The 15,594-nt window shown below is 38.6% G+C and overlaps 3 protein-coding genes across 3 annotated transcripts; 2 read left to right on the forward strand and 1 right to left on the reverse strand.

The window, feature by feature from the left end:
- The first annotated feature begins 495 nt into the window (after positions 1-495).
- LOC143607811 (uncharacterized) lies at positions 496-1,131 on the forward strand. Its single transcript, XM_077083114.1, has one exon. The coding sequence runs from the start codon at positions 496-498 to the stop codon at positions 1,129-1,131; it is 636 nt and encodes a 211-aa protein (XP_076939229.1).
- A 1,383-nt stretch (positions 1,132-2,514) lies between these two features.
- Positions 2,515-2,907, forward strand: LOC143607812 (uncharacterized). Its single transcript, XM_077083116.1, has one exon. The coding sequence runs from the start codon at positions 2,515-2,517 to the stop codon at positions 2,905-2,907; it is 393 nt and encodes a 130-aa protein (XP_076939231.1).
- A 7,550-nt stretch (positions 2,908-10,457) lies between these two features.
- LOC143607810 (putative carotenoid cleavage dioxygenase 4, chloroplastic) lies at positions 10,458-12,289 on the reverse strand. Its single transcript, XM_077083113.1, has 2 exons — positions 10,891-12,289; positions 10,458-10,821 (listed from the first exon to the last, which is right to left on the reverse strand). The coding sequence occupies exons 1-2, from the start codon at positions 12,153-12,155 to the stop codon at positions 10,458-10,460; spliced, it is 1,629 nt and encodes a 542-aa protein (XP_076939228.1). The 5' UTR covers positions 12,156-12,289.
- Positions 12,290-15,594: the final 3,305 nt, after the last annotated feature.

Below are 15,594 nucleotides of genomic sequence, written 5' to 3' on the forward strand. Positions count from 1 at the left end.
AACTCCATAATTCAAAATCTTGGAGAAGATGCCGCTTACCGTCTAACCTGGGAAGAACTAAAAGAAATGTTGTTAAAGGAGTACTGTCCCCGAAACGAACTTCAGAAAATCGAATACGAATTCTGGCAGTTAAAGATGGAAGGTGCTGACATTGGAGGATATACTTCCCGATTCAACGCTTTGGCACGGCTAGTACCCCGACTGGTTACGCCTGAATATGCAAGAATCGAGAGGTACATTTGGGGCTTAGCTCCCGAGATCCGAGGATTGGTTACCTCCTCCAAACCAACCACTATCCAGTCAGCCCGAGAGCTGGCAAAATCTTTAACTGATAATGCAATTCGTATGGGAACTCTGAAAGACTCCGGTAAGAAAGCGACTACCGCCGAACCTGAACGAAAAACAGTTACCGAAAATCAGAAAACCGGAGAACTCAAACGAAAGTGGAATGGTAACTCAGGAGGATAGTTCAAACGAAACCAAGGAGCACGAAGAATGTTTGCAGCAAACGCAAGAGGATCAGGACAAGGATCCACTTGTAACAGGTGTGGAAAGAGTCACAATGGGGAATGTTGGAAATGTCAGAAGTGTAATCGATTTGGACACCAGACTCAGTACTGTTTCAGTAAGGACTCTCCGTCCGGTTCAGGAAGCCGAACTTCCGAATGTTTCGAGTGCGGTGTCATCGGGCATTTCATAAATGATTGCCCCAAACTCAAGATACAAAATGCTAAGGGCAAGGCATTCGAGATGAATGCGAAAAAGGCCCGGAAGGACTCATCCGTAGTCACCGGTACGTTTCTCGTTAATAATCATTATGCCTATGTACTATTTGATACTGGAGTAGATTTAAGCTTTGTTTCTGACCAATTTGAACCCCTTCTCGGTATTGAACCAAGCAAGTTAGACAATAATTACTCAATAGAATTAGCCAACGGGAAGCTAATTGAAACCAGTAAAATTGTCCGAAACTGCAATATTCTGTTAGAAAACCTTAGGTTTCCAATCGATCTTCTACCCGTAGAGTTAGGCAGTTTTGATATAGTAGTAGGAATGGATTGGTTATCCAAAAATGGTGCTGAAATCATATGCTCCGAAAAGCTAGTTCGTTTACCAACCCCAACCGGTTAAATTCTGAGCATTCGAGGTGACCAGAGTAACACCGAGTTAAAACTCTCTAGTATCACAAAAACTCGCAAAATGTTAAGGAAAGGATGTCCCGCTTTTCTTGTCAATGTAGTCGACACAAAGGCTAAAGAGCGAAAGATAGAGGATATTCCTGTACTACGGGATTTTCCAGAAGTTTTCCCTGAAGACTTGCCTGGATTACCTCCTCAGCGTCAAGTCGAATTCAGAATCGATCTGGTTCAAGATGCCGCTCCGATAGCTCGATCTCCGTATAGATTAGCACCATCGGAAATGCAGGAGTTATCTAATCAGCTCCAGGAATTACTAGACAAAGGATTCATAAGACCAAGTTTCTCACCTTGGGGAGCTCCAGTCTTATTTGTGAAAAAGAAGGACGGTTCTTTTCGAATGTGCATCGATTACAGAGAACTGAACAAACTTACTATTAAGAATCGGTACCCACTACCGAGAATTGATGATTTGTTTGATCAGTTGCAAGGATCAAGCTATTACTCAAAAATCGACTTGCGGTCCGGGTATCATCAGTTACGTGTTGCAGAAGAGGATATTCCTAAAACCGCTTTCAGAACTCGTTATGGCCATTATGAATTCCTGGTCATGCCTTTTGGCCTAACGAATGCACCGGCTGTGTTCATGGATCTTATGAACAGAGTTTGTAAGCCATACTTGGATAAATTCGTGATAGTATTCATCGATGACATACTTATCTACTCACGAACCAAGAAAGAACATGAACAACACTTAAAACTGATTCTAGAATTGCTAAAAGAAGAGAAGTTATATGCCAAATTTTCCAAGTGCGATTTCTGGCTTCGAGAAGTCCACTTTTTAGGGCATGTAATCAATGAGAATGGTATCCTAGTTGATCCAACAAAAGTTGAAGCAATTAAGAATTGGGAGACACCAAGATCACCCACTGGAGTGCGACAATTTTTAGGATTAGCTGGCTACTATCGTAGATTCATTGAAAATTTTTCTTCTATAGCTCAACCCTTAACCCAATTAACCCAAAAAGACAAGAAATATGAGTGGACAGAAAAACAAGAAGGAGCCTTCCAATTGCTTAAACAAAAGTTGTGTAGTGCACCAATCTTGTCCTTACCAGAAGGTACCAATGGATTTGTAGTATATTGTGATGCGTCTCGCTTAGGTCTTGGCTGTGTGCTTATGCAACAAGACAAGGTGATAGCATACGCGTCCAGACAACTCAAGGTGCATGAAAAGAACTACGCGACGCATGATTTGGAATTGGGAGTTGTTGTGTTTGCTCTTAAGATTTGGAGGCATTATCTGTATGGAACCAAATGTACAATATTTACTGATCACAAGAGTCTCCAGCATATTTTTGATCAGAAGGAGCTAAATATGAGGCAACGTCGATGGGTAGAATTACTCAATGATTACGACTGTGAGATTCGTTACCACAAAGGTAAAGCGAATGTTGTGGCTGATGCGTTGAATCGAAAGGAAAGAGAAAAGCCTCTGCGTGTTCGTGCATTAGGGTTGACGATTCAAACGAGTCTTACTACTCGAATTCGTGATGCACAGCGTGAAGCCTTGAAACCGCAAAATGTAAGGTTTGAGAAATTGCGAGGACTTGAAAATGAATTTGTCACAAAGTCTGATGGGACACTATACCTACTTGATCGAGTTTGGGTACCACTCTGTGGAAATCTGCGTAATCTTGTTCTAGACGAAGCGCATAAGTCTAGATATTCAATCCACCCAGGATCAACCAAGATGTATAAGCTAACTTAAGGCCACATTATCACCTCCATAGGCACCAAATCCGAAACCCAAGGTAACCCGCTTCAAGATTTGTGTATATAAGTTGCTATTTGATGTTTAAAGCTTGATTTTAGTATGCTTGGTAGTGTACATGCAAGTATAATTTGGATACATGCATGCATATGTGTGACCCGTGAGTTTGCATGTGAATGTATAAGATGGGTTTTGTTGATTATAGGACTTGTTTTGGTTGCATTTTAGCTTGTATAGATTGTCCGTATTGATGTTACTTGAGTTTGTTTAACAAATGAGTTTAAGTATTGTTTTAATAATGGAAGTAAATGTGTAAATGGCCAAAAGATCAAAGATGGATAATGAGTAAAAACACCCACTTTTGGCCGTAGGTTTTGATTTGGGTGTTGGATTGAAGTTGTAAACTTGTTAAATGGTAAAATGGTTAAAGAAAGAATGATAATTTTGAAAACCCACATACTTGATTTCTTGAAAAATTTGTAAGTAATAATAATAATGGTTTTGAAAAGGATCTTGGAAAAGGGTTGACAAAAGTGTAGAGATTTGATTTTGTTGGAAAGTTACTTACACATGCAAGTAATACAAAAATTTGATTTTTGATCATAAAGCTCATACTTGTCTTATATGGATTGAAAATGACAAACTAAGTGATTAAATGGGACATATGGAAAAGAATAAAATCTACTAGAAGTACTAGGATGCATGAAACATGATAACTTAGATAAACAAGAGTTTGTGTTAAACTTACTAATAAAAGAAACTTTGTAAATTGTACAAGATGTTTTGCAAGATGATAAGTGAACATAAATTTTTTATGGATGATTAAAGACTTGTGGTTAGGATTACTTTAGTAAACTCTATTGTAAAGATTGTTGGTATGATAATAAGGTTATTAAAAATTGCTACTTACTAGTAATAGAAACTTTGTTGTTAAAGAATCAAGAATGTGTTTGTTTTAAAGATGATAATGGGATGAAATAAGAGGTTAATATGGATTATTAAGATCTGGAAATTTTGGTACATAGACACCTTGTAGAGACATAGAAATAACATGTTCATTGTGTAGTTGAAGACTTAAGTTAAGGTTTTGAGTATGTGTAATTAGAAATTTGTTTTGTGTGCATACTTGGTGCTAGATGATCAAACATGTATATGATGATATATTATTTGTTATTATATGTACATTTGTTGTACCAAATGGTTGGGTTTTGACATTATGACTTAAATAGCTTGTCGGTGACTTTAACGGTCGGAAAGTTCGACTTTTAAGGTGAACCGACATGAGTTTTTTTTTGGAACTGAATTAAAACAGCTCCTAAAGTCATAATATTCTTATATTTAACATAAGTTAAAGTATAAGAAAAGTCAAGAATAGCAAAACTTAAACCAACACGGTTCGTGTCGCGAAAACCGACACGAAAACGTTAAAAATTGGCATTTTTAAGAAATTGACAACAAAATAAAAACCAAAACATTGTTATTGAAAAACCAATAAAACTTGACTAAAAACTATATAAAAAGTGTTTTAGATAATTTAAAACTAAAAGTTTCATAAAAATAACAACCGGTTCGTTTTTAAGCTCAGAACCAACGAAACCGGCAAAACCGACAAAACCGATTATAATAGAGCCAAAATTTTAAATAAAATAATAACTTGAATTTTTCCAAAACATTCCAACAACTAAAGGTAGTAATTTTTATAAATTTTAATAATTAAATTAAATTATTAAATAAAACAATTATTAGTTGATTTTTACTTGTTTATATTTTTAAGTATAGAATTATAAGATTATAAGTAGTAAACTTTATGTGTTGTGTGCTTGTGTGGATTTTTTTAGAATAAGAATATATATATTTTAGTCAAACCCAAATTTAAAATTAACGAACGTATACTAATATAGGAACAAGCGTTTATTCGAACACCGAAATCAAAGGTGAGTTCTTCCTCCGAAAAGTATATTGTATATCTATATTCATATTTATATATATGTTTTGAAAGCGCATTATACTTTACAAATTGTCGTTATTGTGGGATGAATCAATTTGGTTAAATAACTGTTAACCGAATTGAGGGCACAGAAATGTTGGTAGATCTATCGGGGTGACGCCCCCCATTTCCATTCGCGTTGGGTTAAAAGTGGGAATATTTCGAGTATGGTACGTTTCGAGTTATCAAATTGGTAGTCATACACGCGTTGTATTCCTAGCTAGTTTACAACTAACGCTTTTTGTGCTTAAAGGTAAAATGCGGGTTTCGTTATTGTGTTGTACCGTGTATAGATCGGTATTGTTGGGAGTATAATAGCCGTACACTATTATATTCATGTTTTATTTTATATATAAATTGTTTATATTTATATAATAAGTTTTTTTCTCAGGAATAACTCACCAACATTCGTGTTGACCCAAATATTATTTAAATATGCTTTGCATGAAAGTAAAGATTTCGAGGTGGCACGGAAACGAGAGCGTGGGATGTTTGAACAAAAGTGAAGTGTTGTAAAACGTGCATTAGCACGTGTAATAAACTCTGATTTTGTAAAACATTTTCTTATAATAAAAGATGATGCTTTTATTATTAAATGTCTATTATTGTTGACTATCGGCATCTGTCATAACCCGAACGACTTAAAGTTAAGACTTCCGCTGTGTTAAGTTAAGATTTTCGGGGTGTGACAACGGGGGCGGGCGGCCGGGCCCAAGCCATCCCGGTTTAGATTTATTGTTTAACAATTTATAAGCCCAAGTTCAGTCTATATATATACCACATCATGTATTTGTAATAATTTTTCACTCAATAAAAGTATACCTAGTTTTCATTATAGACGTAGGCCAGTTTCAACCGAACCATTTAAATTCTCGTGTTTGTTTATTGCTTTCGTGTTTGTGTTCAATTTCATATGTACGTTATTCCTAACAAGAGTTTCTCAACACCAGGCAAACGATTTGTGTTTCGCAAATCTGGGCTCGAATATATTTTATTCTTGGTTTCATCTACTAAATCATACGTCTATTCAAGGACCAAAATCATTTTGAATCGGACCCTACTTACTATACTAGAACTTTTATAACAATTTTTTCTTTTCTATAATTATTTAAAGGGATTACTCCATAAAATAGTAACCAACTTTGAAAGTTGTTTCAATCAGGTCACTGATAAAAACTTTTGTTCCAATTAGGTCATTGAACTTTCATTTTTGTTTCAATCCTAGATATTTTACCTGGATAGCAGGTAATCTAGTTTTTTTTTTTAATTTTTCAATGTTTTTACATTGCATAATAACTTTTAAAGGTTGCGAAAATTAGTAAAAATGCAAAATATAATTTAAAAATTCCGAAAATTTGCAAAAAAAGTTCGGAAAATTGTAATAAATTGAAAAAATTGAAAAAAATGCAAAAATTGAAAAAACTATGCAAAAATGTTCTTTTTTTTTGGAAAATTGCAATAAATTACAATCCTTTTAGTTATATTGTTAATTTAGAGGTGGCAAATGGGTTGGGTTGGGTCGAAACGGGTCATGGGTCGAAACGGGTTAGGGTCGAAACGGGTTACTTAAAAAAGTGGTTGTTTTGGTTCGGGTCGGAACGGGTTAGTGTCAACAGGTTCGGGTTAGCACGGGTCAAGGTCGGAACGAGTCAAAACAGGTTTCGGGTCAGTTTTTTTTGGACCAACGAATCAGTGCGTTTCAACACGTTACAGCTCGTTTTAACAGCAAAAGCTCGTTTAAGCGATTTTTTAGTTCGTTTCAGCACCTAACAACTCGTTTAAGCGACTTTTTAGTTCGTTTCAGCACCTTACAGCTCGTCTGAGCGATTTGTCAGTTCGTTTCAGCACCTAACAGCTCGTTTAAGCGATTTTTTAGTTTGTTTCTGCACATAACAGCTCGTTTAAGAGATTTTTCAGTTCCTTTCAGCACCTAACAGCTCGTTTAAGCGATTTTTCAGTTCGTTTCAGCACTTAACATCTTGTTTCAGCACGTTTTTGACTAAAATGGGTTGTTTTGGCTAGGGTCAACAAGTTCGGGTCAGAACGGGTCCTGGTCGGAATGGGTCCAGGTCGGAAAGGTTAAAACGGGTTTGGGTCGGTTTTTTTTTGTTTTTTTGTTTGTTGAACGAGGACAAAGGACGAAACGTCTTAGTTTTTTTTTACTTTTTTTTGTATTTATTTTATATTTTGAATTATGTTTTTTTATTAATATTTTTGAGGTTTTTTTAAAAAAAAAACCTAGATTACCTGCTAATGAGGTAAAATATCTAGGATTTGAACAAAAATAAAAGTTCAATGACCTGATTGGAACAAAAAATTTTATCAGTGACATAATTGAAACAACCTTCAAAGTTGGTTACTATTCTATTAAGTAATCCCTTATTTAAAAAGATAAAATAACATACTCTTTTATTGCGGGTATTTTACCTTGGGATTAGGATAATGTGAGAAACCATTTTGAAATTGTGAACTTTGAGAACCATTTTGAACTTTAAAAAAAATTCTTTATAAAAAAACAAAAAAATTTATAAAATAAAAAGAAAACGCGAAAATAAAAATAATATAATAACCAAAAAAAAATTTTATTTTTCATCCCGGGTTTATATAAAAATAAGAAAAATATAAAAAAAATACCGATTTAGCAAAATTATACACATATGTATAGTATTTATTTTTTAAATTTACACATGTTATTCTTTATACACATATGTACATTTAAGATAAATGAAATATACATGTGTACATCATTTAAATTGAGATTAAATAAAAATATACATATATATATATGTGTGCATAATTAGTTTTTTTTTTCTAAATCGTGATGAAAAATAAAATCTTTTGTTTTTTTATTTTTTACTATTTTAAAGCTTTCGCTTTTTTTCGTTTTATAATTTATTTTTTAATATTTTTTAAGTAGTTATTTTGTGACTCAAATGATGCTCAAAATTTTTAATTTCAAAAAATTCTCATAGTATACTCACTCTCTTAGCTTGATTTGTTGCAAGCTAAATGTCGGCATCAACGTTTAGAATTTAGATTATGGCGAATGTTAGAGAATTAATATTAGTTAGGTTTGTTATTATTTGTTAGCATGACATTTGTAATCATTTGAGCTTGTGAATACACTTTTTACATTCACAATATATCTATTTTATATGACAAAGAACTTAGAGGCTTAAATAATGTGTTCATAACAGGTGGTATCAAGAGTAAATACACATTTACGAATATGATGGATGAAAAAGTGGAATTAGAGAAGATGGTGACAAATATTATTATAGGGAAAAATTTGAACAACACATTCACAAAATTTTCTATTTAAAGAATGAAATATTTTCAAGTGATGGAGAATGACTTAGGACCCAAAGGATAGACCCATACATACACTGGTAAAATGCTGGAAGAAGAGTAGAGAAGAAAAAATAAAAGAGACAATATTGGCTACTTCGAAATTTGAATTGAAATTCAAACAGAGAGATTTTTTTTTTTTTTTTTTTGTCATAAAAATAAAAGACCTGGTTCACCAACTCACTTAATTTACCGGTTGTCACATTATTATATTATCAAAATTAATTTATTAGTTGCAACATAATTATCAAAATTAATTTATTGGTTGTTAATTACAAATTGGTAAAATTTCCTACAAAAGGAAGGTCTATCTTTTACACATTTAGTAATTTAGTTTTTAGTAAAGTTTCTTGATTATTATTTTGTGTATTGCTCTTGTTTACGTTCTTATTACCTATTCTTTCCTTCAATAAAAAAGTGTTACGTGTCCCATTAACACATTAAAGTTGACACACTTAATTCTTTTAAAAAAGTTACGAATCAAACATGTGCCCTTCGTATTCTTTTTGACGTCTACGGAAGAAGAGAATTTCAAAAAACGTTGTAGTGCATGAGTATACAATTACTCTTAAAACACCCTCTTAATTTTTTTTTTGAAAGGAAAACGCGTTCTTAACTACAACTACAATTAATCCAACAACGACATCTCGGATGATCACATTACATCATGTCCATTTTTTTAACGAATTCCATGGCTAGTATTAAGACAATTGTAGTGGCAACTTTACAGCGACAACATCTAGAATTGGGGACCAAGTACCGTGACTCACCCGGGCGTCCATCTTACACAAGACACCAAATATATATTCTATAATTAACGAAGATTCACACCCACCACAAGCGGTGTCAAAGAGAGATTGAACTTTGTATATTGACAATCAAACAAAATATCAAATTCATAGCGTGGGTCCACACCCAAGAGTTGTAGTACTACTCATATTAAAATGTACACAATGGCACCATGTCTTTTAGTTTAAGTTGGTGGATATTTTACAATTACTCTTTAAACAAGTTCTTAACTACAACCATAATTAATCCAACGACAGCATCCCGGATTATCACATTGCACCATGTTCTTTTCTTTACATTAACCCCGTTTAAATAATACGGCTATTGTTGCGGTAACTTTGCAGTGACAACATCCGCATTTGGTGACCAAGAACCATGATTCACCCGGCCTTCCATCATGCACAAGACACCAAATATTTGATAAGATAACGAAGATTCGCACCCACACAAGTGGTGTTATTTCATATTTTGACAATCAACCAAAATATCAAATATCATAGTGTATATCTATACCCAATATTAGTTGTAGCTACTTATATTAAAATGAGTTTTTGTTTTTCTTAAGAGCGTTTTGAGCTACCACAAATACCCTAGTAAGTATTTCGGAGACGGGAAGTCGACCGTTTATATTGATTTTGACGTTCCGTATCTGACTTACTCAGAAACACCGTCAAGAAACAAAGCCATCACTGTTGAAAACCCATTATGTCTCAACAATTACACAAACGCGTAAGAATAAATATATATTATATATTTCTTAGTATGACCATTATTATTATTATTTATATAATATTAGATCAAAATAATTAAATTATACTTTATTATATTAGCTAATAGACTATATAAACCTTACTAACTAGCTAATAAAAGGTTTCATATGGCTGTATAAAAGAGAGAGATTAAATTAACATTAAAAGCTAATCACACATAAATAAAAATTTTGTATGTCTCCTCTCTCCCAAAACTAGATTCCTCTCAAGAACCTTAATCCATCATTAACATTACATGTTAAAGGGAAACTCGACCAACCTGACAATCATGTATATATCCTTCCTGGCTGTGATTACGAGTCACTCTGCTGTAACCGATTCATACGTTTAATATTTATTATGTTTTCTATTTCTTACATTGATCAACAAAATTGATGTTATTGAACCAAAGACGCAACAATGATTTCTTTGGTAGTTAAGGGCAACGGATATATAAGCCAAAACTGAGACAGTGCACACTCACAGTTCCCCGAAACAAAACAGACACAAATGTCAAGACTGATGTCAATGTCTCAAAAGTAAATGACAAATAAACCTCTGTTGTGATTCGAAGTGTTGGTGTGAGAATCTTGATACGACAGCATAATGTTAATTTTTCTCCCGACCCCCACCATCATAACTTGTACCATTAATCCAACAGTGGTTACATTTTATCAAGCTAGGTCTTTTTCTTTAATGAATACTCCATGCAAACCATAAGGCACCCGTTGCGGCAACTTGACTGCGGCCACCACATCTAGGTCCGGAGACCGGGCATCCATCACCAAGAACCTTGACTCACCCGAGCTTTCATCGTGCACATAAGACACCAAATACCCGTCATCCTCCTCTAGACTTGAATATACGGGATCTCTTGAAACAAAAAATGATTCACCTCCGAACCATTTATCTCCATAAATCCGACTAGCCACTGTGTTGTTGCCTCTTGATGCGGTAATGTCTATCTTTGCCACTCCTATTGCCCTCATCATCCTTGATTGTATAGGCGTTCTCTCACAAATCGCTCCGTAAACATACCTGCGTAATCACGATTTCTTCTGTTTAACAACAAATATTATAAGTAATTATAAGTAAAAACAATATTACCTATTCTTTTTGGCAATATAGGCTGGATTAATAACAGGGAACTCCATATTATCATTGGACATAGTTTGCCTTGACACCACCCCTGTCCCAATGTGAATAGTCACTTTCTCCATGGATGCTTGGATAAGATCCACCCTATCGAAGAAGCGTTCCACCGGGGATATATTCGGTGCCACCAACACGACAACCTCGTTGCCATGTTCGTCGGTCTCATCCCACGCATTAACGGCATGAAATACATTGAACCCAGGCGCATCAAACCACTTGATCTCGGACTCATCACCTGCATATCTTGGAAGAACACCAATTCTTGGAACTTTAGCTTTGTCCACGCTTAAAAGGCTTCCGGTGTAGATCAGGTTCATCGGATGCGCACCGAGTTGAATATCACAAATAATGGCATACTTTTGAGTGATAGCCAAATCATGGGTCAGTGAGGGCCCCTTCATTGAGAAAATAGGGACGTCTGTTTGCTTCTTCCCACTCTCATCGAACCGGAAGTAAGTAATATACGGATATGTCGCCCAGTAACGAAATGCAAACGCCTCTTTCGTGTCTGGATCGACCTTCGGGTGAGCCGTCATGTTCATAGAAAGCTTTCCTTTGAAATCATGCTGACCTACGGTTATTATGTCACCATTTTCCTTCACTCTCAGTTCATATGGAAGATCGGATTCGCACAACGCGTACAAGCGGCCCCCGAAAAATGCTAGATTCGTGTTGGCAACACCAATGCCTTTGCCTATATCATATTGCCCCAACATAACTCTCGCGTAGAACAATGCTACTCGAGCAACAAAAGGACCAAATCCTTTCATACCTCCGATAACATTCGGGACGATGAACGATCCAGCTTGGTTCTCAAACAGGTACTTGTTGGTTTTCACATACCGGCTACAAAAGCTGGCTCGGCCGCGAGAGATCCTAACGCAATGAGCCATTCCATCCCCGTCCAGGTAGTGTTGCGGACCGTTCGGGATGAACTGCGGGTTCGGTCCGTTGTGGATGTACACGCCGTCCAGGCAACGCGGGAGGGACCCGTAGATAACCTCGCACTCGGTTGGACTTAGTTCGTCAACGGGTGCGAAGTTATCGGTGAGTGTGTAACATGGGTCGACCGAGGGGTGAAGTGGAGGATCCAGAAACTTGATGATAGCTTTATCAAGTGTGGTAAACACCTTATCAAGAAAAGATGGTGAGTTTCTTGAACTGTTGGGAGGTGTAACCACTTCAAATGATCTTGTAAGTTGTACGTACTCCTTCATTGATTCCCATCACAGAAGCAGTGAAAGTTGGTGAATGCTTGAACCTTTTGGTTGGAGAATGGGAGTGTGACAATGGAATATGTATGAATCTGGAAATTGTATTCATTCTAATGTCAATGGGACAGGAAAAAGACTAGCCGGATTCTAGTTATATATGTACAAAATCACAGATTGATGGTGAAGAGGTAGGTCCCAGCAGAGCCCAGTTGGACCCGCAAGACTCACCTTAAACAGGGACGTCTGCGCAGAAAGCAACTGGATCCGCAGGACCAACCATGCTCAGAGACGTGACGTCCTCACGCGCAGTACGCAAGCTGTTCCCGCAGGAAAAGCCTCCCAATGGTGAAGGACTCCGCCTGTCCCCGCAGCCTCGGATACAAGCCATTAGGGAAGGCCACCCGCGCAGCAAGGCTACACGCACAAGGCACTTAGCTCTCAATCATTCAGTGTCACCTGAAGGAATGAGCGAAGCCGGGAACAATCCCGCACAAGGGCGGGAGGGGGAATACTCCCGCCCAAATAAGCCAGTCCGTACGATACGGGAAGATCTTCTGTACTGTACCTGACGAGGTATGGGAAAAAGATCTGACTAAAGATACGACAGCTTATGGACAACAGTATGGCGACCAGCATGCTCCTACACTGTATGTCACTATTAGCCGCTGCCTACTCACCAACTCTTGTCATACCACGTGCGCAGCCGGCAGTTGGTGGAAAAGGAATAGTATACAGCAGGCCTGGTCGCTATCAGCCGCTGCCTACCCACCAACTACCAGCAGGCACGTGCGTAGGCTACTGTTGGTGGAACAGGAATACTGTTGCAGCCGGCCACACCTCCTTGGAAACCTACCTTCGGCTATAAATACCACAAATGGTATGACCATCTCATCTTATCTTGTATCATCATATTATACCTGATATCTGCTCTAGCAATCTCTTAATATACATTTATATTTGAAGAGCAATCTAGTCTGATTCTCACGCCGGAGGGTGGTCACAAGGAGGAACCCCCCCTTCTCAGTGACAAGCTCACGGTGTCTGTTTTGCAGGTTATCAGAAGAACCATCTTCTCAGGGTCTAACCCCTCGTGGGAAACATCTAACCCCCAGGTTACTAGTAATCTGCTCGGGGTCTGGTTAGTGTTTCTTCATTGGCGCCATCCGTGGGTAAAGCTAGAACTACATTTTTCTCAGCTTTTTCAAACTTCTACAAAGATGGTTAGAGAAATTCCGGTAACCACAACCCCAGCTACTGGGGGGAATACCGGCAACACAGTTTTTACAAACACTACCCCGGTTACCAAGCCGGGGCAAGTGAAGTAAATTTTACGAACACTACCCCAGTTACTCAAGCTGGGGCAAGTGCAGTAAATGATCGCCTACTGGGATCCACCGATACCCAGTTTGAGAAACGAAGACTCCCCCGCCAAACTCTCGATGAAGTTAAGGCATGGGCGGAGGCACGACAAAAGGAATTCCAGGCTGAGTTGGACGAACGCTTGCGTTCCGTACAACAGGCCGACGAATTCGAATACTTGGAGGATGACTCGGAGGAATCCGACTCCGACGCGAACCCTCGCCATAGGGCAAAAGGGAAACGTAAGGAAACGGAATCCCAACCGAAAAGGCATTTTGGACAAGCCTTCAAACCAAAAAGCACAGGTGGAAGTCCACGAGACTTCTCCAAAACGTTCAGACCAAACGTTGCAAATGCGGGGAACGTCCAAATTTGCAAGGGACATTGCGGAAGCAATCGCCCCAAAAAGTGCCAAACAAATGTCAAGCGTAGGCACATATGATGGTATATCTGACCCCGATGATCATTTGAACAGATTCATAGCGGGGGCAACCGTCAGTAGTTGGACGGAACCTACGTGGTGTTACATGTTCCAAATGACGCTCGTGGGAGCTGCTAGAGCGTGGTTCGATCGTCTACCGGTCAACCACATCTACGATTGGGCAGACTTCCAACAGAAGTTTAGCCAACACTTCAGCCAGCAAAGAAAGTATACCGAGGAGCAATGGACAATCCTCAAATGCATTCGAGAAACAGATGAATCTTTGCTGGACTTCATCACTCGCTTCAACTCGAAGAAGCTAAGTCTGGCAACATTAGCGAAGACCTTGTTCGCGCTGCTTTCATACAGGGTCGCGAACGACCCAGAGCTCATCCGCACCTTAACAGGTAAAGATGGCATGCCATCCACATGGGATGCCATCATGACAGCAGCTAAACGCTTTGCGGAAACGGAGAAGCAACTGGGTAGAGATCTCCCACAGAGCACAAACCTCTACACCCAGAAAACAAGAGAGGACAACGTTCTCACCGCCCGATTAAACAAAAAGCGGAAGCTAGGCATTTGGCAGTCAAGGGTAAACTTTGACACCTCATCGGCTTGCAGCATCGGTTAGGCGGAAGGGATAACATACAGTCCAAGAACTCCAGATGGACGCCGCTCACCAAAGCGTCACCGAGATATTCGCCACCGAGGAGCTCCCATGGCCAAAGCCTCAAATAATCCGACATCGTCACAATGCTGATCGGAGCAAGTACTGTGACTTTCACAGGACAAAAGGCCACACCACCGAAGAATGCATAGACGTGAAGGACATGTCGAAGCATTCGTCAGAGATGGGACGCTTGCGCACCTCGTGGCGCAATGAACGCTGAGCAGGCTGATGCGTGTAGAACCCCAGCTGGGGGAAACACGAATAAAATTCCAGCTTCAAGGTGGAGACTACACGCTGCGTAAAGGGATCTTCAGGATCAGGCTTCAGGGCCACTTCCACTTGGACAGCCCCATCAGTAGAGCGTGGCAGTTCAAGGAAAGCTCTGAGGATAGCTAGCCCGTCATCAGCAGCAGCAACTTCATTCACCTTCTCCACCACTGGATGCGGGAAGGCGGCGTATTGATTTACTGCTTGGTCGTATACAGCTTCGGTATCTACATCGAATAAAGGGAAGTTGGAAGGCGGGATGCCTTTCTCAACGAACCCTAGACCAAGCAGAAAGCCGGCCTTTTCCCCATCCTCGTGAGAAGCGTTGAGGGCTGCGCTCATAGAATCGTCATAAGATGTCTCTGAGAAGACCCGATGCACAACCTACAAAAGAAAATATACAAGTGTCAAACCTTTTCTATTTACAAAGAAAAGCGTAAAGACATGAAAACATACCTGAGACAACGCTTCTCGAAGAAGCCATTCCTTGGCAGCCAGAGCTTCTTGGAGGGCAGCTTGAGCTTCGTTACGGGCGCGTTCGGCTTCACTCTTGTTGAGGTTGGCAAGCAACACCTCTTTAGCCGCAGCCTCTTCGACGCCCTTTAGCTTACGCTCGGTATGGTCAAGCACCCCCCTCTGGTCCAGGATTTCTTGAAGCTTCTTAGCATCCTCCATTGCCAAGGCATCATGAGCCTGCTGGAGAGCCTCTAATTTTGCTTTAA

The sequence above is a fragment of the Bidens hawaiensis genome, unplaced genomic scaffold (genome assembly GCF_021521415.1).
Source record: "Bidens hawaiensis isolate Kalapana, Puna unplaced genomic scaffold, B.hawaiensis_p1.1 tig00087071_1, whole genome shotgun sequence".
In the NCBI taxonomy this organism is placed as follows: Eukaryota; Viridiplantae; Streptophyta; class Magnoliopsida; order Asterales; family Asteraceae; genus Bidens; species Bidens hawaiensis.